We start from the raw sequence: 23,839 nt of genomic DNA on the forward strand, positions 1-23,839 counted from the left end.
CTCTGGATTAGAAACCCTGATAGGTACCAAGCCTAGCGAAGACAGCGAGAGACAGCAGACTTGTGTGGTTTAGGGCTAAAATATTGTTTTCCTACCAGTGTGAAAATTATCCAGGGTGCTTGCAAGCACCGACGCAGTGTTGACAAGGTTTATGAGTCATCTCAGTGTTTACTCTGGGGACGAGTAGGGACAAAAGAACAAGCTGACACCAAGTGAGTGATTTTGAGACCGGTTGACTGTCAGTCCACGTTAGCGAGTGTGCTTGAGTAACTTGTGTTGTACACATCAGAGTGCGCGTGCTTCTAAGCACACACCCCTTCGTTTCACAGCGATGTGTGAAGGGAACGAAAGGCCTCTACCTGATTTATTAGGTGGGAAGAGCCGTATTTCTGCCTTATTTCAGGAAGGCACAGATGTCAGCAGTAAACTCACAGGTGTATTCTAAGAATATTCTATGACGAGAAGCCATGAAAACAGATGAGGTGTGACTTCTTCATCTTGCAAGGGAGGGATATTTCACAACTTCAACGTCTAAAGTAGTGTACAACTGTCAAACCTTGTTCACCAACTTCTACCTAAAATATCACTTCTAAAATCTCCCAAATATCAAGCTCTTTATAGAGCTAAGTAATGATGGTTGAAAAGCAATTGAATGAAATGTAGATTATATTCTTTTCCAACTATGACTGTCGTGAGCATCTCTTTTACTCACATTCCTCTAACGTTTTTAAGTAAAAGAATTCTTCTAAATTAATAGGCACAGAGCCATTTCAGTTGACAATTAAGGATGGACTCTAGCAGGCTTTAAACAAGGTGTAAGACATATCTGCATGCAATGTTCAGAAGAGATGAATACCCCAGTTATGAAAGCATAGACAAGAGTTCTACCTTTAGATGAATTCTCTCTCTTCTCTTAAATGCACGAAGTCGAGTAGCCTACAGTAATCTCAGACTTCCTGTGTAAGTTTTATCTGTGCTAGGGCCTGAACTCAGGGCTTTGTGCATGTTAGGCGAGCTCTCTACCCACTAAGCCACATGCCCAACTCATGTCTCATTTTTAGACATTGCTAGTCTTTCCTCAAAATAAACAGAATTTTAAATGACAGATATGATGTCTTATTATCAAATCTCTGCTGCTTACAGGGAGAAAAATATTTGGCTGAAAAATTCTTGATACCAATCAGAACTTTTAAGTACTTTCTAATTAGAGGAGTAGCTGTCAAAAACATGATTTAAGTGCAATTAAGTCAAACCGTGTAACAAGTGCTTCTACTAAATAAGAAATCTGTAAATACGTATTTTCCCTATTAGCAGGAGCAAAAGCATGGTCATTTTTGCTGATATTTTTCAGTGGATAATTCAAAATGAGTAAATGTATTGTTGACAAATTCACAGTGAATCATTATAGCATTCTTTAGTTCTAACACTAAAATGAACATATTCTTTTCTTTATTTTTCACTGAATCATATAAACACTCTGTAACCGTGATAAAAATCCATATACTTCCATTAAGGGCAAGTGATCTTCAGAATTCCTAAAGAAATTTTGATACTAAAGAACTAAGGTTTTTACATTTATAATTTAAACCATTTTATACATTGTAAGGGCTGCATCACAGCAAGCATCTTTGAAGGCAATGGGTCTTTCTAATCTGCACATGTATCACCCTGACATTGGCAGTAGATTTGTCTCATATTGTGACCTTATTCCCCTAACACTGAATGTAGGATAGGAGAAAAAAACACCCTTTTCCCATGGCCTCGGTGCCTCCTATCAGTACTGTTTCCAGAAAAACACACCAAAGCAAATAGAACAATGTTTGTGAAATACGGAATTGTAATGTGTGGCTTTTAAATACTTAATTTGTAATTCTTAGCTGCTAATCCACAAGAGACCTAAGAATACAGTTTTTGTCTCTATTGCTTTTTTCATCATTTTATTCTCTGCTTTTTCTTCAGAGTAATTTCAAAGGGTCTGAGTGCATACATATTCTTATTCCTCTCCTTTTTCTTCTTTTTTTTTGATTCTTTTTAATTGTTGCTATTTTTATGAATATTGACTTGCCCATTCTTTGTGGAAGAGAAATACAGTCTTGTCCTTCCAGGAGGAATGAACAATTGCAATGGTGACATTTAGGGTGCATAATGCAGAGAGTGTATTTTGGTTGTGATTTTGATTTTGATGGGATCAATTTTAAAGGAAAAACATGAGAAGAAGGGAGAGATAATTGCACTGGCACTGAGCCCTGAACTTCTCGGTGTTTTCATGGATGCAGTATATGTTAATATACCAGTGTGCTGTCCATGGAACCAAAGCAGGGCTTCAGGTGTCCTCGGCCATTCTCTGCCTTATTGCATTGAGACAGACTTTCCCACTAAACCCGAAACTCTGCCTTTGGCTGACTGGTCAGTGAGGTCTAAATAGGACTCCTCCTATCTGCCTCCACCTCTACCCCAAGGGCTAGGGTTATAGATTTAGCACTATGCTGGTTCTTTTTTTTTTTTTGTTTTTGTTTTTGTTTTTGTTTTTCGAGACAGGGCTTCTCCGTAGCTTTTGGTTCCTATCCTGGAACTAGCTCTTGTAGACCAGGCTGGCTTCGAACTCACAGAGATCCGCCTGCCTCTGCCTCCCGAGTGCTGGGATTAAAGGCGTGTGCCACCACCGTCTGGCTGCTGGTTCTTTTATACACACACAGGGGATTCAAATTCAGATTCTCCTGCTTGCAAGGCAAGCACATTTACCCATTGAGCCATTTGCCCAAACCTCTTATTTATTTCGATAAAAAGAAAATTGAGTAACTAAATATCTGTTCCTGATCTTTAAACCGGACAAACTTAGTATTTGAATATCATTTTTTTTCTTACACTATAGTTTTTTTCTTCTACAAGAACTTTGTCCTTTTTGATTGTTTTAGCAAGTGTTTCTAAGGGTAAAAAAAAAGACAAAACCAAAAAAATGAAAAATAGTTTTAAAATATTCAGGCATCTGATTTATCAAAATACATTACACCTAATCTAGGCAGTAATATGTGTTCTAGACAATCAGATTGAATCTTGTAATACAAGTATAGATGTTTCCGGTATTTGATGATTAGAATTCATTTGGATCGAACAGATAAGAACACATACTATTTACTATTCTCCTCATTGCTATGGAAATGAAACTACACAAGAGTTAGGAAACCTTTGGAATAGTTCCTGTTGCTAGGAAACCACTTTTTTTTTTGGTCCCTGCACATTCTTCTCATCTCTGGCTCTAGCTGTGCCAGGCTCTGAGACAATCTTGCGGCTTGATGTCAGAGGGGGAAAATAACAAGACTGTGATACCAAATAATCTAAAATAAAGCCCTCACTAAATAGAAGGGGGGTGTTTAAAATTTACACATTAAAATGGATGATCTTATTGTGTCCCTGTGCAAGCATCCTGGGGCTGGTTGACGACATTAGTATCAGGGCTAAGATCCTCTTCTCTCTCTTCCGGGCTCTGGCATGAAGGCAGATTGCACCAGATGAGGCCTCAAATATACATCCAAACCTGTGAAGCAATTCTGAAGGAAAACCATTAAAATAAACATGAGTTGTGTTCTCACCCTCTCCCTCCCTGTCTCCGTCCCTGCATTCCTCCCTCACTTCTTTCCTCCCTCCCTGCATCCTATCAAAATTCCAGTTAGAGCATTTGATGGTCTTGATGACAGCTACTTACTCCAACTGGTACCCGAGAAGCCATGACTGTATTTTATAGAGCTAGTAAGTGGCCAAGTGTGGGGAGGATCGGGGTTTGATTGGAACATTTTGCCTGGAAGACAGATACATAGCACATGGATTAAGAGACAGTCAACTCATTTACTAACACCGTCATACTTTTCAGACTGAATTTGAAATTCCAAGAGAAAAATCACCTAAAGATTCTATTGTTTTGCTCTGTTTCTAGTAAAATAAAATATGTGCCTTGAAACAGGAGAATGACAAGAGGCGACAAAATAAGCCTCGGTTGGGCACGGCCCAGCAGAGGACAGGATGCTCGGTCTTTACAACATTTCCCCAGAAGCCACCAGTCTCACCTCCACTCCACATCCTGTTTGTTAGACAAGGAGTATAGATCTTACTGCTTCTAAATTAGGCTTCCCCAGGTTCTCATTGTTCCACTTACATAGTCAACACCTGCATCCTTCTGAATCTTCAGACATATGCCCATGCAGAAGCCTAAGAGGTTAACAGATGTGTGACATCTGATGGGAGACATGGCTTCAGACACAGGGAACTTAAAACCCAACTTGTTATACTGGCGTGCCTACCAGGGAGCACCCAACTGTGATTTATGGCTGCTCTCAATTCTTCCAGTCACAGTTTCCTCCCAGATGCCCCCTACTCTGGGGAGCAGCATCATGATGCTGCCTACAGTGAGCAGAGACCTCACACTGGCAGGATGACAAGCAGCTCCCACTTCCCTCTCCTCTCATACCCCCAAGAGCTCACCTTCTAGCTCTGTGATTTTTGTGTGGTGCATGTGTCTTGAAAAAAAGGAGTAAAATAAAAACATATCTGGTGCTTCCTTTTCTTCCCAAATGTCTTTTTGTTTTGGTTCATTCCTTGGCTTAAAGTAGTCCAGGCTTTGTTCAGTAAATTTGAAAGGCTCGAAATAGAATGACGTTCAGGAATGAGGACTTTCGAAGCAAGAAACGTGGCTCCGTCTTCAGCTTTTGTCACCTATGGCGATAGTGTCAGGCGCGGTCCTTGCAAGCTCTAAGCGTGAGCTTGCTATTCTGTGCAGCCTCCGTGCACGCCTGTCTGTCTCAAAGGCTATGGCACCAAGCTAGAATGAAATGTCTCCTGTGAAGGTGCGAGGCGTGGCGTCTAGCACAGAATTCTTTCCCCTCACATTTGCACATGAAAGGAGCGCAGCTACATTTTCAGGCCGCGTGTTTGAAAGACGGTCTAAAGAAATTTCAGTGTCCCCCAAAAAAGGAAAAAAAAAAAACGGATTTGAAGGTCAAAAGCACGGACGTTTGAGATAGCAAGTGGTAGATCCCTCAGCATTGGGGGATCCCAATGAAGCTCCACCAGTTCTTGAATCCGAGAGTGCACCCCGAACTCTTCATGGCATAGCAAAGGACAAACCTTCCTGTCTTTTATTTTCTTTCACGAGGAGAAAAGTCAAGCAATATTTTTTAAATGTCAAGTCCTTCATGCTCCTTATGTCAATTGCCGTAATATTTATGAAACTGAGACTTATTCATTCATTTAATGATTAAATATAAAATACATTATGGTGAGAAATATAAAAAAAAAAACCTCTGTGCCATTTGTTCAAGTCTGAAACAATAGATGTGACTGTAGACTCAAGACTTAAGAAGACGCGGAGCGTGTAAGAAAGCCCTCTCCCCAGAAATCATAACAAATGAATACAAGGGAAAAAAAATGTGTGTCATCCTGACTTAAAATGATCTTGTGATTTCACAAACATTCACAAAGAGTAGCTTGAGGTAAGACTTTCTCATATTTTAGAGGAGAAGACTTGCGGTCTGAGCAGTACAGCAGCTAGCTAAATCCAGAACCCATTTCAGACTGTGAAACTCTTCTCTGGGTAGCTTCGCGAATTTGTAACACTGCCAAGGGTTCTGGGTGCCCCTATCCCGCAAACCTCTAAATCTGGCATCGACTTTGCACAGTGACTCTCTGCCAGTTGCCTCGGGAGTGAGGACCAATTGAGAAGCTCTTGGCTTGCTGCTGCTGCTGCTGCTGCTGCTGCTGCTGCTGCTGCTGCTGCTGCTGCTGCCGCTGCTGTGGCTGTGAGAAAACCAAAATGTCTCTCCTCATGAGGGAGAGACAGGAGTTAGACATTCCCCTGCAAGCTACTTTGAACTCAGATATCATCCAAAAAACCGTGTGCATTGAGAAAGACTGTGTCTCTAGACATTTTTAAAAGCCCGCTAGCTGCTTTGAAACTTAGTCGAGACATCACTGATATCAACTGCTGTTTTCTTAAAGATATCGCCTTCTGTTCTGACCTTTATCTCACTCCAGACCATCAGGGATCCTTAAAGGACTCTAAATATTTTAAAGGCAGTGACATATCTGTCCCTTGCTACTCCCTCTTACTTTTAGCTCCATCTGATTATCATTTAGAATGACAGACCTATTTCAGAATGGTTCAAAGAGAAGACATTTTATAATCTAGATATGAAGTGTGGCATAATTAATGTTAAATATTTCATGGTTCCCCACAGATTCATTTAAAAATCGAGTTTACCAGGCTTCAGAAAAGCTTTGAGATGTTAATTTCACAGAAACTCAGATTTTGTAGGAATGATAACTAATAATAAACTAATAATAATAGTTTTAAATAGAACTATTAACTAAAGTAAGGAATTAGTTCTCCATAAATTGTAAATAAAGAACAGTTGCTGTTCATCTTTGTAAATGTAACCTTGGTATAGGAGATTCAGGGGAACTTTAATCGTACTATGGCATAAAATAATCGATCTATTTGTGCTTTTTGTTTTTTATTTTTATGTTTGTCTACAACTTGAATTTTAGCCAATTCCAGCTTTTTATTGGTATAATTCACATTAATTACCCAGGGACGAAACTTTTTGTGTGCCTGCTAGAAAATTCAGTTACCACAATGCTTGTACGTGCCTCGATCTTTTCTTAGACACTCTCTTCCCATCAGCCCCTCTGGGGTAAGAAGATTTGCCCTGTGCATCTTGTCTCATCGCTTCCTCCCATGCTGTTGAGCAAATATTTAATGCCAATTCATCGTGAGAGCCTCCATGTATTTTCAGATTTAAAGAAAACAAATCAAATAAAGCATTTGGAATCAAATGAAATTTCCCTGGAAATCCTTATGTATGAGAGTTGTGCACTAAAACTGTCTTAGAATCTAATTCTTAAATTATGACACCTGTAAGAACCTTAAAATGGCCTTAAACATAGTGGAAGATTTATGTGATTTTCCGTCTTCTCTCTCATATTGATAAAATAAAGCTGATGTCATTTTCCAATGTAAATGTGCCCTTAGCCCACTGTTACACCTGGAAGTTTTGCAATCAAAAGTATTGATTTTGGTGAGTTTCCGATAGAACATCCCCATTGTCTCAGTGTGTGGGTGCACCCCTCGCGGTCCTGAGTTCCTTGCTCGTGCTCTCTCTCCTTCTGCTCCTGATTTGGACCTTGAGATTTCAGTCCGGTGCTCCAATGTGGGTCTCTGTCTCTTGTCTCCTTTCATCGCCTGATGAAGGTTAATATTCAGGAGGATGCCTATATGATTTTCTTTGGGTTCTCCTTCTTATTTAGCTTCTCTAAGAACCCGAATTATAGGCTCAATGTTCTTTATTTATGGCTAGAAACCAAATATGAGTGAGTACATCCCATGTTCATCTTTTTGAGTCTGGCTTACCTCACTCAGGATAGTGTTTTCTATTTCCATCCATTTGCCTGCAAACTTCAAGAAGTCCTTGTTTTTTACTGCTGAGTAGTACTCTAATATGTATATGGAAACTCACCAAGGCCAGCTGGCCTGAGTATGAAAAAGCCTGGGTTAAAACCGGTCTCGCTGAACATTGTGGACAATGAGGACTACTGAGACCTCAAGAACAATGGCAATGGGTTTTTGATCCTACTGTACCTATTGGATTCGTGGGAGCCTAGGCAGTTTGGATGCTCACCTTACTAGACCTGGATGGAGGAGGGTGGTCCTTGGACTTCCCACAGGGCAGAGAACCCTGACTGCTCTTTGGGCTGACGAGGGAGGGGGACTTGACTGGGGGAGGGGGAGGAAAAGGGGAGGCGACGGTGGGGAAGAGACAGAAATCTTTAATAAATAAATAAAAAAAATTAAAAATATATTAATAAAAAAGTATTGATTTTGTGTGTGTATAAGTATATGTTTTGAAAAAGATATTTCTTTTTTATCTCTTTCAATCAACAAGACAATGACTTGGAAGAGAAATTTACAGAATTTGCTTTTTCATGTTTTTAAATGTCAGCTGTAAAATACTTGACAATGTTTTGGCCATAGCTTTGAAATAAAAAATACCTTTAGCAAGGGTCAGAGAAATTAATGCTTAATATTGCACCTGTCGGTGCAAGCACACAACTCTCATCCTTTCGAAGGAGGGAAATTAGTTATTCTAGAGCTAAATATATGAGTGACCAGGGCCCAGGAACTCACATTTAGGTCAGTCAAAATTCCATGTCCCAACATGGTGACACTTTGATGTAGTTGTTATTGTAAGAGAACAAAGATAGGCATCCATCAAACCACCTCTCAACTACATCAAGAGAAACAAGTAGACAGTGAAAGCAGGACAGGGAGCTCTGGATCCAGTTTGCATGGCAACTTTCATTCCTACCACAGTGTTTCATATTTTATATAGGCTGGTATGTTGATGTCGATTTAAAGGGAATCTTCATGTGACAAACTCCCAAGACAATGTTCCTAACATATTCTTTATTTTTCTTTATTAAATGTACTTTAACAGTTGCCTTGCAGTTTAAACAGAATTTATCATGAGCCTCTTCTTCTGACAGTGGTTTATAGGACTTTTAAAAGGAAAACACACTTAGGTTGTGTGTTTTCGTCTTCAAATTTAAGAATCACAGAAAAATAACGGCACTCGGGCAAACACTAACGTCATTACCAATTTTCTATCTTTACTGTATTATTTTATAACCTACAATGATATATTGGTCTAAAAAGGCATCTCTGGAAAACACTGATGATGAAATAGGTTTTTGCTCTAATCTGGGTATGTCTGCCTCAGCGTGAGAGGCTCAGTGATTCAGTCCTGTTTTATGTAATCTTCGGGAAAAGAAATTGGAGTAGATCTTGGTGCAGCCGGACTCTTAATTGATGTGTTGGACCAAAGAAATGTTAATAGGGAACTGATTGTTCTTTTGGAGGAATCTGAGATTGGCAATGTTAGCACTGTAGAATGGAAGTTGTCAGAAGACACCTGCTCTCAGTTCAACTTCACTGAAGTTAGCTACCCCACCAGGCAGAGAACCCCATGTTGAGAGGGGATGCATGTGCAGGTCTCTATAGGACTGACAGAGCAGACTTGTGATAGTGACCACTGAGGTCCACATTCCAGACCCAAATCAACAAATTAGTGGACTCGGGTTTTGATCCAATATGTCCTGTTTGCTTCCTGACCAATGTGTATATGTTCTACACATCTCACATCAAAACTGAGACAGGATGATATATTGCTGTGCTTTTCAAAAGAGAAGATCCACAAGTGATTACCCTGTAGTTTATAATAATGACACAACATAGAGAAAACACAACAGCAGCTATGCTTTTAATAACAGAAAAACAGAGTATAGTAGATGAGAAGAAGAATATCAAACACATGGAGTTAGACAAACAAAAGATTAAAAAATGAATGACCTGGCTGTTGATTTGTGATAAGTCACCATCTGAGAACATATTCATCAACAACCTGGGAGGAGCCCAAGGGACCACAGGAAGTGGGATGTGCATCCTGCTGCTGAGGTGTTGCTTTTGTTCCACAACCAGTGGTGTTCCCCTTTCAGCTCTTTGTCTCTGCTGAGATTTTTTGTAATAACAACAATTAATGTAACATCCTTGGGAACCTCTTGTGAGATGTTTACGCTGCATCCGGGACCTGGTGGGATGTCAAGAGAGTCTGACTGAGCTCAAGAGATTTGATCTTTCCCAAGTCAATCAACCAGAAGTCAAGAGATTGTTTTATATTGGTCTGTTGTTTCCTGTTTTTGTGTCTGGGGACATAGACATGACGAGAGAAAAGGAATAGTCTTCACACAAGTTTCTTACATGAGACAGAAAAGGAAAAATCATAAATCAATCCTAGCCAAAGATCATTGCGTGATTATATTTTTCATAGTGTTTAAATCCATTACATACACAATAACAATATCTCCCCCCCAACACAAACACACAACAATATGCACATGGTTTATAACAATAGAAGAAAAACCCATCATACAATAGGAATGAAAAGGATTATCTCAGAAATAGCTATCATGCTTTTCCATGAGTTCCAACACTTAACTTTGTAGACGATGACAAATGTCCAATACACTGGTCAGTGACCCTAGCCAAGTACCCCTATATTTGTATCAAGAAGTAAGCAATGTCATGCATGGTAGTGCTGCTCGTAATCACAGCCACAGCACTAGGGAGACAGATGCAAGAAGATCTCTGTGAACTCCTCTCTAGAATCCCAGCCTGATCTACATAACTAGTTCCAGGCCAGCCAGGAAACAAGATGAGTCTTATACTGTACAAATAAAGATAGCATTTCCTCATAACTGATGAGCAATATGGACAGTATCTAGTTATTATTGAGGAAAAAATAAAATCGATGTGTTTTTTCCTATTCACAGGTACAAGATGCATTTAGATGCCGGTTGAGAAACTGTCAGGATCCGATCAATGCTGATTCTTCAAGTTCTTTTCCTAATGGACAAGCTCAAATCATGGTGAGCTTCTATTTTCCTTCTGGATGATAATTAAGTCATGGTTTCTTCGGGAAAAATATATGTATGTATATATAACAAACTCCTTATTAATAAAATAGTATAAAATCAGAATTTGCTTTTAATTCATTAAGACTAAAACCTTGTGAGCTGGAGAGATGAGTTAATGATTAAAATATTTTCTACCTTTGCAGAGGTCTGGAGTTCAGTTTCCAGCACCCACATCTACAGCTCATGAGTACCTATAACTCCTGCTCCAAGGGATTTGATTCCCTCTTCTGACCTCCATTTATTCCTACAAGCATGGAGACACACACACACACACACACACACGCACGCACGCACACACACACACACACACACACCACATAAATACGTAAATCATAAAATAAATATTTAAAATAAATACTTTTTACTTCAACATCCAGTAAATGTTATTTCTGGATTGCCTTTGAATCAAAGGTCTGCTGTTGACTCTCTTGTGGGTTACATTGGTGTCCTATACAACAGTGAAGAGTATTTTCACCTTGTCTAGAATCCAATTCAAAATAATGATCTTTACACATGAGCACTATGGACTTTTCCCGTTTTTTTTCTCAGTGTGTGTTATGGTCTTTTTCCTTCTCTCTATTAATTTTTGAGAATTTAATAAAACAAATCTTGATCATACCTCCTCTCCTACTCATACTTAATTGAAGATTATAGAATAATTAGAGGAGCTGCAACTCCGAGCAGTTAAATATGCGTCTTTAAAGGTGACCACAGATAATGGTGGTTCACCTATACAGCCCAAGGAAAGCACCAAGAAACTAAAACACAGAGAAAAGGCACCACTCCAGTGACGGGTCCATCCTGAGCATGAGCCCAGTGTTCTGTTGGAGTGAAGGCTGCTATAGACATAAACACTTCGGCAAACTTTAGAAATGAGATAAAATTGCTGTCACCAAAACAGAAATGGAAGTTGGGAGTTGTGCATGCCTGGAATGCCTGCACTGTGAGAGAGGCTGGGGTAAGAGGAGCCCCAGGTCAAGGGCACTCTGACCTGCATAACATGATTATATCTCAAAACAAGACAATCAACCAACCAACAATATCAACAGAACTGAGACGGAATAGGAATGAGCTTCCTTCAGCATAAATGTTTTTTTTATTAACATTTTTGGAGTATGGAACATAAAATATATGGCTAAGCAATATGTTAGCAGCTAAAAGATGAGGAACAAAATCAGTTCCTTAACAAAACCAGATAACCATAAAAGTCTGTTTAAGATACTGACACTGGACTGGCCAGATGGTACAGCAGGTAAAGGCATTTGTTGTGCAAACCTGGTGACCTGAATTTGATCCCTAGGACCCACTTCAATTTAGGAGAAAACAGCAGCCACAAAGTTTTCCTCTGACCCTCACATGTGTGCTTCAGCATGTGAGCATGTTTGTACACATATAGCAATAATAACAATAATGATGATGATGATAATAAGAGTAGTAGCAGCAGTGATAAAAATTTAAAAACTAATATTTAAAAAAAGGAATCTAGTTGAAAAACTTGCTTACAACAGGCTCATTTGATTTTACCATAAAAATAAGCTGATTTGTTTAAAATATGAATTTTGGAGAAGGTGGTACCAATATCCAGAAGATTCTAGGCCAGAGGAATAGATGTTTAGCCCTCATCTTTAATCTCTGCAATTGAGAGCCGTTGGTTACAGCAGAGGAAATACAATTCTATAGCAGTATACGCATGACCATAAATGTATTAAAGAATATTGTATCACAGGTTGATGGGAAACCTCCTTTAGCCAATGGCCTTTGAGAGGCTGCAGGTAACACACTAAAATTAGAAGCATAAAATACAACAACCAAAGTCAGTTATTTAAAGGTACCTTCTGGTTGCTTTATTAAAGTTAGGCTATTGCCTTAAAATTCTGGTCCTGTTTTTTTGTTTTGTTTATGGAAGTACTGAAGAGTGAACCAAGGCTTTGTGTGGCCTGTGCAGGCTGAGCCACTGAGTTATAGCCCCAACTTTTTTTTTTTTAATTTTGAGACAAGATCTCACGTATCTTAGGCTAGCCTCACCATGTAGCCAAGGATGATCTTGAACTTACGATTCTCCTTCCTTCACCATCCCAAGTGATAGATTACAGAGGTGTGCCACCATTCACACTTGTATTAATATGCGGGGTTTGAAGCCAGGGCCTCAGCCATGCCAAGCAAATCCTCTACCAACTGAGCTACGTCCCTATTTCCACCCCTTTAAACTTCTAGACCAAGCATGGTCTCACCAACCTTGACCTCATTCTCTGGCTCAGATAGGCCTTGAACATGTAATCTTTCTACTTCATCTTCCTAAGTAGCTAGAATTACCACTGGAACCACCATTTCCAGCTAAAATTCTGTCATGTTATATGGGGTATTACGTTACCATATCAAAACTATGCCATTTTCCATGGGTTTTACGCACTGTTTTGTCTCTAGGAAATTCTGATTATTCCTTGAGAATCTAATTTTGCACAAAACAATAAACTAATACTGGCTAGCTATAAATCTATAAAATTCAGAGAATTTTAATGTTAAAAACATTTGACGTCTTCATTAAATGATGATTCGGTGCCTTATTTCTTGTTACAGACAGACTTTGAAAAGGATGTAGACATTGCTTGTCGATCAGGTAAGAAGACTTTGATCTTTTAAATATAATCTATAGGGGTATGAAATCATTTTGTGGATTTTTGATGTTTTAAGAATATCTATGCTTTATGCATCATACTTGGGTGGGTGGATAGTGGCATCTTCCAGTGGGAATCACTGTGCCATCGGGGATATATAGAGAGAGGGGAGAGGAAGAGAAGTGGGAAATGAGGAATAGACTATTGAGAGCACCATAGCAGCAGAAACCACTAGATATGTCATCAACCTCCAGGCTCGTGAATACGAGCACTTGTTAGGCAACTCGCTGTAGCTGCCTTGTTTATCATATAGAGAATATCAACCACTAAACTGGTAAACTACTAGTGTGTGTGTGTGTGTGTGTGTGTGTGTGTGTACTGGTAGCTGTCTTCTAACCATTGGCTAATTTTTCACTAGAGAAGAGGGCTTTTAAATTTTTTTTAAAAAAAATATTTATTTTCTATTTTGGATATTTTTTAGTAGCTGGGAAATTGTCTTCCGAAGCGCATCAAAATGTACCACCTTTTTCCTTGGGTTTGTTGTTCTCTGTGCTATCTTTTCTCATATGGAAAGTGGATATATACCTGAGTACCCGAATATTTGAAATAAATTATTGTTTAATTCAATCTAAGTGCTTTTTTGCTTTCAGATTTAACAGTCAAGTGTCGTCATTCATTTCTAATAGCATCTTCCAAGGCCTGGTGCCGAAAATAGCCCCCAATTTGTCAATAAATTTAAATTATAGTGTGCACATATATGCATACCCTTGCAGCTCTCATCAAGTTGGCTATTTACTTGTATTAATGTGGTCTGCATTCACATCTGATCTACGCTTAAGTACAAGCGTCACCTTGTCATCTGAAAGCCCAACCGTGTTTTATAGGTGCTGTCAAGGACTCTCCTAAGATTATGTAAAAAGCTATGGTTCTGGTATGTTTTTGTAGAAAAGCAAACAGCCTCTGCATTTATCCCTGTACACTGTCATCTTAACTTCCTTCAGGAGGGCATTGATTTGAGACTGGGTAGCCAGTGAACATTTGATAGAGTACCTTCTAAGTCTCCCTCCAAACTGTCTACAAAGGAGTTAAATGTCACAACAGTTATTACAGAACCTGCTCTGTTGGGAAAGGCACCCACTTCCTACCTTCCAGACTCCCTTATGGGTTGTTTTCAGATTCAACTCAGAGCCATTAAAATCTGTGCAAATGTCAGATCATATTTCTTGCCATAATCACAGTCATATGGGAAACTAATCTGGATTCAGTCAAAACATTCTGAGTGAGGTATGGTCACCGCAGTTGTAAGCTACCAGCCATGATTTGGGACTGTGAGGGGAGTAGGAATTGTCCTTTCCTATAGAAAAACAAATCTTATCCATCTTTTATGATCTCTAAAATTCACACGCCATGGCACAAGTTTCCCCATGTGTAGAATACAATTTGGATGTGTCAGAGGCTTGAACTTATTTCAATGATTAGTTATCTATTTAATTCCTAATCATCCACCCACAATTTAGCTTCCTTGCCTCTCTTTGTCTACTCCTTAGAGTTCTTGACAGAGGGAAGAATGAGAACAGACACTTTTGTTTTTTCCTTACCAGCTACTCATATCAAACCACTGCTTGACAAAGTCTGGTACCCAAACAAGCAGTGTATTGCCCGATGCTTGCCCGAAATTCAGTTTGAAAGACCTACCTAGACCTTCTAGACTAGAAACTGTGGGCCTGGGTCACACTAGCCAGGGTCTTAGAAGACATTCAAGTCACTCACATGCACTGTGAGTGCTGAAAACTTTCATCACAGACCCTCTTCCCAGAGCTGCTGCTTCCAACCCTTCAGCATGCACAACTTTGTCTGATGATAGATTATTCCTTTCTCCCAGTCTGCACTGCAGTCTGGGTTAAGCCTTTTCAATGCAGAAGAGTACCACTGTGGGATTACGAAACAAGTTGCAGTTTGTTTATTCTCTGTTTTCATTGTTTGGCCAATACCCTCTTAAGTTGAGCTCATACTCATCTTCCCTCAGAATTTTTCTAGAGATTTCTGCATATGTTGAAGGCAGTAAATTTTAAAGTCTCAGCTCTGGGCTCCTAGAAATAACATCATAAAGCTTAATATTTTCCTATTTTTATACATAAAAATATAAAATATAAAAAATCTACAACCATATTGTGTATTCATTAAAAGCTATATATGAATAATGAGCATGATGTTATATATAGGAAACAAAGAGACGGCAGTACAAGGACAGATACAGCATCTCTAAAGAGAGCAGGTACTGTCTGAGTGCTTCATGCTTTGGAACACTGAAAAGGCTTCATTTCCTCATTTCTTCATAGTAGCAAAAGATTCTCATAATCTGGTTTTCAACTTCTATGCTGATTCATAATTATGATTCTATTAAAAACTTGGACAATAATAGGCAAAATTCTGAAAGTTTTATGCTCTCAGAAACAAATGTTCTCTAGTTATCTATACATGATGAAATTTTCTACTATAGTTGCTATGCTTTGTGGTAATTCAAACCAGTTTCATTTTGAGACAGTCTCACTATGTAGCTCTGGCTGTCCTGAATTCACTATGTAGACCAGGCTGGCCCGGAATTCACAGAGATGTGTCTGTTTCTGCCTCCAAAGTGCTAGAATTAAAAGAGTGTACCAACACACTCAGCCCTCAAGAATCTGTCTTAATGATCAAAGCTTCGAGTAAACTTTATAAGAAAGGCCTACATGAATGTAACTAAAACCTACATTTTTATGGAAATGTTTTGAAGTGGACTGATGGGGAACTCTCTGGCAGTATTTCCTTTGCTTGAAAATTAATGCAGTGTTTTTTTTTTTTCAAGAAAAGACATTTGTACTTTTTGAAAGCCAGTTAATCAGTTTTCAGAGATGCTTTATCTATAGACTGCTCATGCTCTATGGCAGCATCAGAGAATCAATAGCAATCAATAATCAATATCAGACAAATAACAGAATCAATAAAAATTCAGTAACCAGGATTAGGAAGAAACAAGTACAAATGATTTGTTAAAAATTATTTTTCTTTTGCTTTATTAAGAGAGTGTTTAGAAGGAAGACAAATAATAGCATATAACAATAAAAAGAAATGCTCTCTTTTTTATCTTTTTATTAACTGCTATGGTCGATTTGCAGTGCTCCATAAGGATATTGGTCCTTGCCGAGCAGCAACAATAACAGGAACACTCTCCAGGATCTCTCTAAACGACGACGAGGAAGAAAAGGGAACGAACCCCGAAGGGCTGAGCTATTCAACATTGCCTGGGAACGTCATTTCCAAAGTCATCATCCAGCAGCCCACAGGCCTGCACATGCCCATGAGTATGAATGAGCTGAGCAGTCAGTGTCTGAAGAAAGAGAACAATGAATTGCGGAGAACTGTGTACTTATGCACGGATGACAATTTAAGAGGGGCTGATATGGACATAGTCCACCCTCAAGAGAGAATGATGGAAAGTGACTATATCGTGATGCCTCGAAGCTCTGTAAATACTCAGCCAGCAATGAAAGAGGAAAGCAAGATGAATATTGGCATGGAAACCTTGCCGCATGAAAGGCTATTGCACTACAAAGTGAATCCTGAATTCAGTATGAATCCCCCTGTCATGGACCAGTTCAATATGAACTTAGATCAGCATCTTGCACCCCAGGAACATATGCAGAGTTTACCCTTTGAGCCTCGCACGGCTGTTAAGAATTTCATGGCCTCCGAGTTGGATGATAACGCAGGACTGTCAAGAAGCGAAACTGGATCTACGATATCCATGAGTTCTCTAGAGGTGAGTCATAGAGATGAACCTGTTCCTTGGTATTTGAAGGGCTTACAGGCCAATTCACATAATGTTGGTGTTAGGAAGATCCGTGCTAGTTTTGGTGGGGTTTCTGATATGCGCATATTAAGATCCTGGACTTAAAGGTTTCCTAGTGGTACATTCAAACCTCCTGGTTCAAGATGTTATTAAAAAAGTAGAGTCCAATGTGTTTAAAATTATACTGATCAGTCCTAATTCTCACACCATGGGACTTAAGTGGAACCTAAAGAAAATACAGCAGACCCTCCTGAGGTTTCACTGATATGATGGAAGGCATTTTCAGATATAAAATAATAACTGGTGGGTCTGGAAAATTCAAAGCTAAACTAAATCCTTCCCATAAGGCAATCTGTTAGTATGAAATTGAAACATTTCTGTGAGTGGTGCTATCACATTGATTATAAACATTATTTATATCAGATCAATATTATTATTCAAAATGAATATTTTGTTTTATTCCTATAGAATGTTGACCATTTTAAGTGTTAGTCTTTAACTGTTGAGTATTCCAAGCATATATTCTTATGTGTGTTTGTTTGTTTTGTTTTTCGAGAATGGGCTTTTCTGTAGCTTTGGAGCTTGTCCTGGAGCCTGTCTTGTAGACCAGGATGGCCTTGAACTCACAGAGATCTGCCTGCCTCTGCCTCACGAGTGCTGGGATTAAACATGCCCGTATGCCACCACCGCCCAGCTCAAAGTATACATTCTAAGCATACTAAGATTCAGGACTAAGAGTCAGACAAGGACCTTTGCCCTACAGAAGGCCATCAGCAGTAAAATGTATACTACCCTCATCTTCTTTTCTTCCCAATGAAGTAGAGGGTTACTAACAATTATTGTTTATTCATACTGTTTTAGAATTACGCAAGCAGGCTTCACAGAATCAGATATCTGATTTTCTAATAACATATCCCATTACCCTGCTACTAATTTGTAAGTGTCCTACATCTTGAAGTCTTGCTATAAACCGCTGCTAAGATAGATAGTCTATATAAAAAACCAACATGTATTCTTATTTATTATATATGTATATACAATAACCAATTGTTTTAATGTATATTATTGCATAAGTCATTATTTAGAGAAAAATCACTGTAATTGGTTGCATGGCCTTTCAATCAGAATCATTCTGATAATGTGTGTTCTAAGATGCAGAGGTCTCCAAAGGTTAGTGGCTCTTCTAGATTCCCCAAAGCCATGCTCAGTCTAAATTAAAATAGACCATGAAATGTAGATAGTTCTAGTTTTCTCAAGTAGAACAAGAAAACTCTAGACCAAAACTAGAATATAAATAAAGTCTTAAGTTTTGGATTAACCTCAATTAGAAGATGGTTTCAGCATAAATCCATGTTTTGGATTGTTCTCACATCAAAGATGTAGATAGGTGTAACAAAGCAAATCCTATTCTAGAGTAGCTGCCATGTCCCTGGATGAAAGCATCCATTTTTTTTTAAACTAGTAGACTTGCTACTGTTACCCCAATCATAACCTTATATCAGAGGTAGTAATTTGTCTACTATAATAATGCCCACATAAGCATAAGCTACAAAATGTTCATGCAGAACTGCAAACTGTTCTAAGGGGTTTGAATAAGAGTATATCTAAGGATATAGCATGAAAACTAATTAGTACAATGTGGGCAATTTTTTTTGCTGTACAATGACTATTTTTAAAGTCTCTAAAGAAATTTGAATGGAATTGCACTAAAATAATTTGGGTGTTGTGAAGTGTTTTATATTTCACATCTAAAACCCAACTAAGATCCATGTTACACAGGTTTGGTGTACCTGAGCAATAGAGTATCTTCTCCGAGCATTGCCTAGTTCACTTTGTAAAGTTTCTCAAATTTATGGACTGTTATTTCTAAGCATAAATATTATAGATATACATATACATATCTGCATATGACAAAAGATTCACATTTCAATGACAGTGATCACAAAGATTGTATTTTGCAAAGGAAGGAAATTAAGTTCTTCGTTTAATAGTAACGGCTTAGGTGACCTTTTAGGGAACAACTTAAAGAGAATATATACATAACAAAGTGAATACTAAAAATTACTATCTTAATAGAATTTTTCATTAGCAAATCCTCAAGTCATCTTAGAACAGAATTAATTAATCCTCACAGCACTTAAATAAAATGTTCTAATCTCGAAAGCAAAAGCATCTGCTCAAGGAGACAGAGCAAGCATCTAAGAAATAAAGCTATCAAATCTTTAGCCCCTCCAAATGAAACAAGAGGTTAAATATGCGGGAACATGCAACCTGGGAGGCTGGTGCAGCAACGACAAGCTGTTGCACGATCTATTCACAGATATAATGTAAAGTCGTGACATTAACTCAGGAGTTTGCCTCCAAAAGAGGTGACAAGAAGAACGAGAAGGGCAAATGCTGCTAATGGATAGCACAGAATTCAGTAGTCATGAGAAAACAGCATGCAAGAAAATACACAAGTTGAGGGAGAAAAAAGAAGAAAGCCAAAAGGGACCTGAGTGGGTGAGTGGGTGGAAGCATTTATTCAAGTAAGCAAGAAGCAACAAAGAGAGGAGGAGGCTCCAACTGTTGCTGCACCATCAGAAAAGGCTCCAGCTTCCAAGGGAGTTTGTTCTCCTAACCCCCAATTACTGGGTGTAAATGTTTAAGACATTCATGGAGTTCCTTGGCACAAAAGTGTATCCAGATTTTCTCCATGCCCATTATTACATTGTGCCTTTGTTTCTGTTACATGGTGTTGCCCTAACTGTGGTCACACCCAGGATGATCCATTAAGCAATTCTGAAAATTCTTAGAATTTGAGTTTATAAAAGTATGTAAAACTTGCAATATTAAGTTTTCATAAGTGATATAGCCCAAGTGATCATAACTGCCCCACTTAAGGCGAAGATAAAATTGTCTTCAGCACTGGAAATATTCACCTCCAGGTAACTACATATGTCGAGTACATGCATAAGGAAGGACAAAGAGAGATAAACAATGACAAGGGTGGATCATGAGCCTAAGCACTAGTTGAAATTTTAGAATGTAGTGCTTTTGATTGATTGTCTAAAAATTATAAGTGCATTATTATTTATAAAAAGACAAGTCAGTTCTGGAAATGACAAAACTTCTACACCCATGAATCCACAGCAGCTGTGAGAGCCCACACAAGACATACACAAGATCAAAGCAGTCAGCGTGTTACCATGGGGGTCTCATTAGCCATGAGCCCTAGCTGAGGCGCTAGCAACGGTCGATGCCATCTAGGGGAACTCAGGGAATCAGTTTTCTTTGAGATATCGATATGCCCCCTCATGAGTTGACTGCTCCAGTGGATGGCCCCACACTTGTTAGTATATGTGTAGCACACATTGGCCTCAGTGAGGTATTAAAAGAAAGAAAAGATGAAGCTGGGTGGGAAGCTGAAGAGAGAGGATCTAGAAGGCGTTAGGGAGAGAAGTAGAGTGTGAATAAGATATAAATATATTTGAGAGACTTCTCAAAGAGTAAAAGTTTACAATTTTGTTTTTACTTTTGTTTCTTTTTTATTTTTATTGAGCTCTACATTTTTTTCTGCTTCCCTCCCTGCCTCTCCCCTCCCCTTCAACCCTCTCCCATGGTCCTCATGCTCCCAATTTACTCAGGAGATCTTGTCTTTTTCTACTTCCCATATAGATTAACTAGATCTTTGTAAGTCTCTCTTAGGGTCCGACCTCATTGTTGTCTAGGTTCTCTGAGATTGTGATTTGTGGGCTGGTTTTCTTTGCTTTATGTTTAAAAACTAGTTATGAATGAGTACATGTAATAATTGCCTTTCTGGGTCTGGGTTACCTTACTCAATCTGATGTTTTCTGGCTCCATCCATTTTCCTGAAAAATTTAAGATGTTATTTTTTTCTGCTGTGTACTACTCCACTGTGTAAATGTACCATATTTTCCTTATCCATTTTCAGTCGAGGGACATTTAGGTTGTTTCCAGGTTCTGGCTATGACAAACAAAGCTGCTATGAACATAGTTGAGCATATGTCTTTGTGGCACAATTGAGCATCCTTTGGATACATACCCAAAAGTGGTATTACTAGGTCTTGAGGAAGGTCGTTTTCTGGTTTTCTGAGAAATCGCCACACTGACATCCAAAGGCGCTGTACCAGGTTGCATTCCCATCAGCAATGCAGGAGTGTTCCCTTTACCCCACAGTCTCTCCAGCATAGGTTGTCATCAGTGTTTTTGATCTTGGCCATTCTTACAGGTATAAGATGGAATCTCAGAGTTGTTTTGATTTGCATTTCTCTGATGACTAAGGACGTTGAACATTTTTTTAAGTGTCTTTTAGCCATTTTAGATTCTTTTGTTGAGAGTTCTCTGTTTAGGTCTGTGCTCCATTTTTTATTGGATTATTTGTTTTTTAGAAGATCAATTTCTTGAGTTCCTTGTATATTTTGGAGATCAGACCTCTGTCTGATGTGGGATTGGTGAAGATCTTTTCCCATTCTGTAGGCTGTCATTTTGTCTTGTTGATTGTGGGGTTTTTTGCTTTACAGAAGCTTTTCAGTTTCAGGAGGTCCCATTTATTAATTCTTTCTCTCGTGTCTGTGCTGCTGGGGTTATACTTAGGAAGTGGTCTCCTGTGTCAATGTATTCAAGTATACTTCCCACTTTCTCTTCTATGAGGTTCAGTGTGGCTGGCTTCATGTTGAGGTCTTTGATTCATTTGGACTTGAGTTTTGTGCATCGTGATATATATGGATCTATTTTCATTCCTCTACATGTTGATATTCAGTAAGAAAATGGAAAAAAGAAAGCATATTATAAAAAGATTACATTTTTTAAAGGAAGGTCAGCACAATTTCTGGATTTGTAGTGCTTCCTATTGGTTTATTTTTCTGAAATTTTATATACACATTATTACCAGTTAATGTTGGCCAGCATTTGCTCTGAATCTGCAACACAATTTATTTATTTATTTATTTATTTATTTATTTATTTATTTTTTCGAGACAGGGTTTCTCTGTGGTTTTGGAGCCTGTCCTGGAACTAGCTCTTGTAGACCAGGCTGGTCTCGAACTCACAGAGATCCGCCTGCCTCTGCCTCCCGAGTGCTGGGATTAAAGGCGTGCTCCACCACCGCCAGGCCCTGCAACACAATTTAATGAACAGCCTATGATTGTACATGTCCCATATCTGTTTGGTCATGACCCATTCTTTCCCCCTTTCCCTCATCGCTCAGGGTTGGCACGGGATCGTGTGTCGCTGATTTCTTGCTAGATTCAGCCAGCATGAATCCCTGGCCAGAACCTGAGCTTGCGGGGGATGTGAAAAGGAAGAGAGCTCTACTCTGTTCCTGCTTTTGACATTAGTTGGTGCCACAACTTCCAAATACTTTCTGCTTTGCCAGGTGCCCGAGTCCTGGGATAGAGTTCCACTGTCATCTTACTGTGCCTATTCATCTTAGAGATCTGTTGGCTTCTTCTGCTAATCCATTGGTCACCTCAGGTCACCTCACGGTTCCCTTTGTGACTCTCAGCTTCCCTAGCACTTCTTCTGCTAATCCATTGGTCACCTCAGGTCACCTCACGGTTCCCTTTGTGACTCTCAGCTTCCCTAGCACTTGAGTTCTTAAGGAATGTGACCTAACATTTCACTCTCTTGTCACCTCGCCTTAGTCCCACTTATCTGTGAGACATTTACATAACAGAAAAAGTTAATGTAGTACATAAAGCATTAAGTTGTTACCTACAGAAAGTTTTGCTACTCCAGCCTCTTTGACTGCTTCTATCCCTAAGAATATCTATCTGGATAAGATCTCAGATAAGTCTCACTGCATTTGCAAATGACTGGAATGAGAGACCATTCTCGGCTTTGCCCCTGGATACAGAATACAGAGCACTCAACAGAATGGTTATCAGAAGTAAAATATTTTAGTGAGAATGTCACTTCATGGTGGCTGTCACGCTACCTCATGGCTGGTGTGAGGCTCAAATTACACGAAAACCTTCTGAAGATTGTAAGGAGCACTTCAGATGTGAGGCGGTATTGTAATTATGTCATTAGTGTCGCACTCTGAGTGTCTGTAAAGAAGCTTGAACACTATCAAGTCGATATTCAGGAATTTACACAGACTGTGATATGGTCTCACTTGGGAACCAGGAGGTACTGTCTCAAACATAAACCATATAAAACTCACCATGCGCAGAAACCATGGTTCATTTATATATATATAATATAAATAATGGCTGTCATTATATATATAATATAAATATATATATATTTCTCATGTCTATCTGGTAAAAGGAAAATTTTCCCATCTTTATTGCTTTGTTTTTGCTCTCGGGTTAGAGAGTCTTATCTTTTATGCAGGCATACAAACAAAATTAGCGTGAATAAAAGCCATTTCAGAAAATTAATTATTCCCAGACTTCATTGCCGCAGCTATTTCTAATGGATTTGTTATCAAAGCTTTCTTCCTGTGAGTGAGTCCATTGCTTGCCCTGTAATAGAAACTTTTAATAGCGTCCACATTGCCATTCATTAGTCAATGGGATTCATTGCTTGCTGGGAATCGTCTAGTGTCTTGTCCAGTTTAATTTTCAGTGACACAAAGAATGACATAGCTCCCGCGAGAAATTATTCATCATTTTACAAGAGTCTCACGTGGAGGCTTCTCTTGGCGCACATGCACTAAGCAGCCCTCTTAGCCTGAGACCACGACACATTTTGTTCAACTTTTAAAGGATCGTAAAGAATGTCTCCCTTCTAACAGTAAAAAAAAAAAAAAAAAAAAAAAAAAAAAAAAAAAAAAAAAAAAAAAAAATTTACCAAAAAAATTTTTTTAAATTTTTTGATTCACATACTTTTTTGTTTGTAAGTCGTTTGTTTTCTCTAATTTTTTTTATAC

General features: G+C 38.8%; 1 protein-coding gene across 1 annotated transcript in view; it reads left to right on the forward strand.

The window, feature by feature from the left end:
- The window catches only part of Adgrb3 (adhesion G protein-coupled receptor B3), a 709,539-nt gene that overhangs the window by 660,247 nt on the left and 25,453 nt on the right, over positions 1-23,839 (forward strand). The window contains exons 25-27 of the mRNA XM_050134810.1: positions 10,375-10,470; positions 13,096-13,135; positions 16,289-16,932. Coding sequence (XP_049990767.1) covers positions 10,375-10,470; positions 13,096-13,135; positions 16,289-16,932 — 780 coding nt within the window. The remainder of the gene's footprint in view (positions 1-10,374; positions 10,471-13,095; positions 13,136-16,288; positions 16,933-23,839) is intronic.

This window comes from Alexandromys fortis, unplaced genomic scaffold (genome assembly GCF_014885135.2).
Source record: "Alexandromys fortis isolate MF-2015 unplaced genomic scaffold, M_Fortis_MF-2015_v1.1 scaffold_20, whole genome shotgun sequence".
NCBI lineage: Eukaryota > Metazoa > Chordata > Mammalia > Rodentia > Cricetidae > Alexandromys > Alexandromys fortis.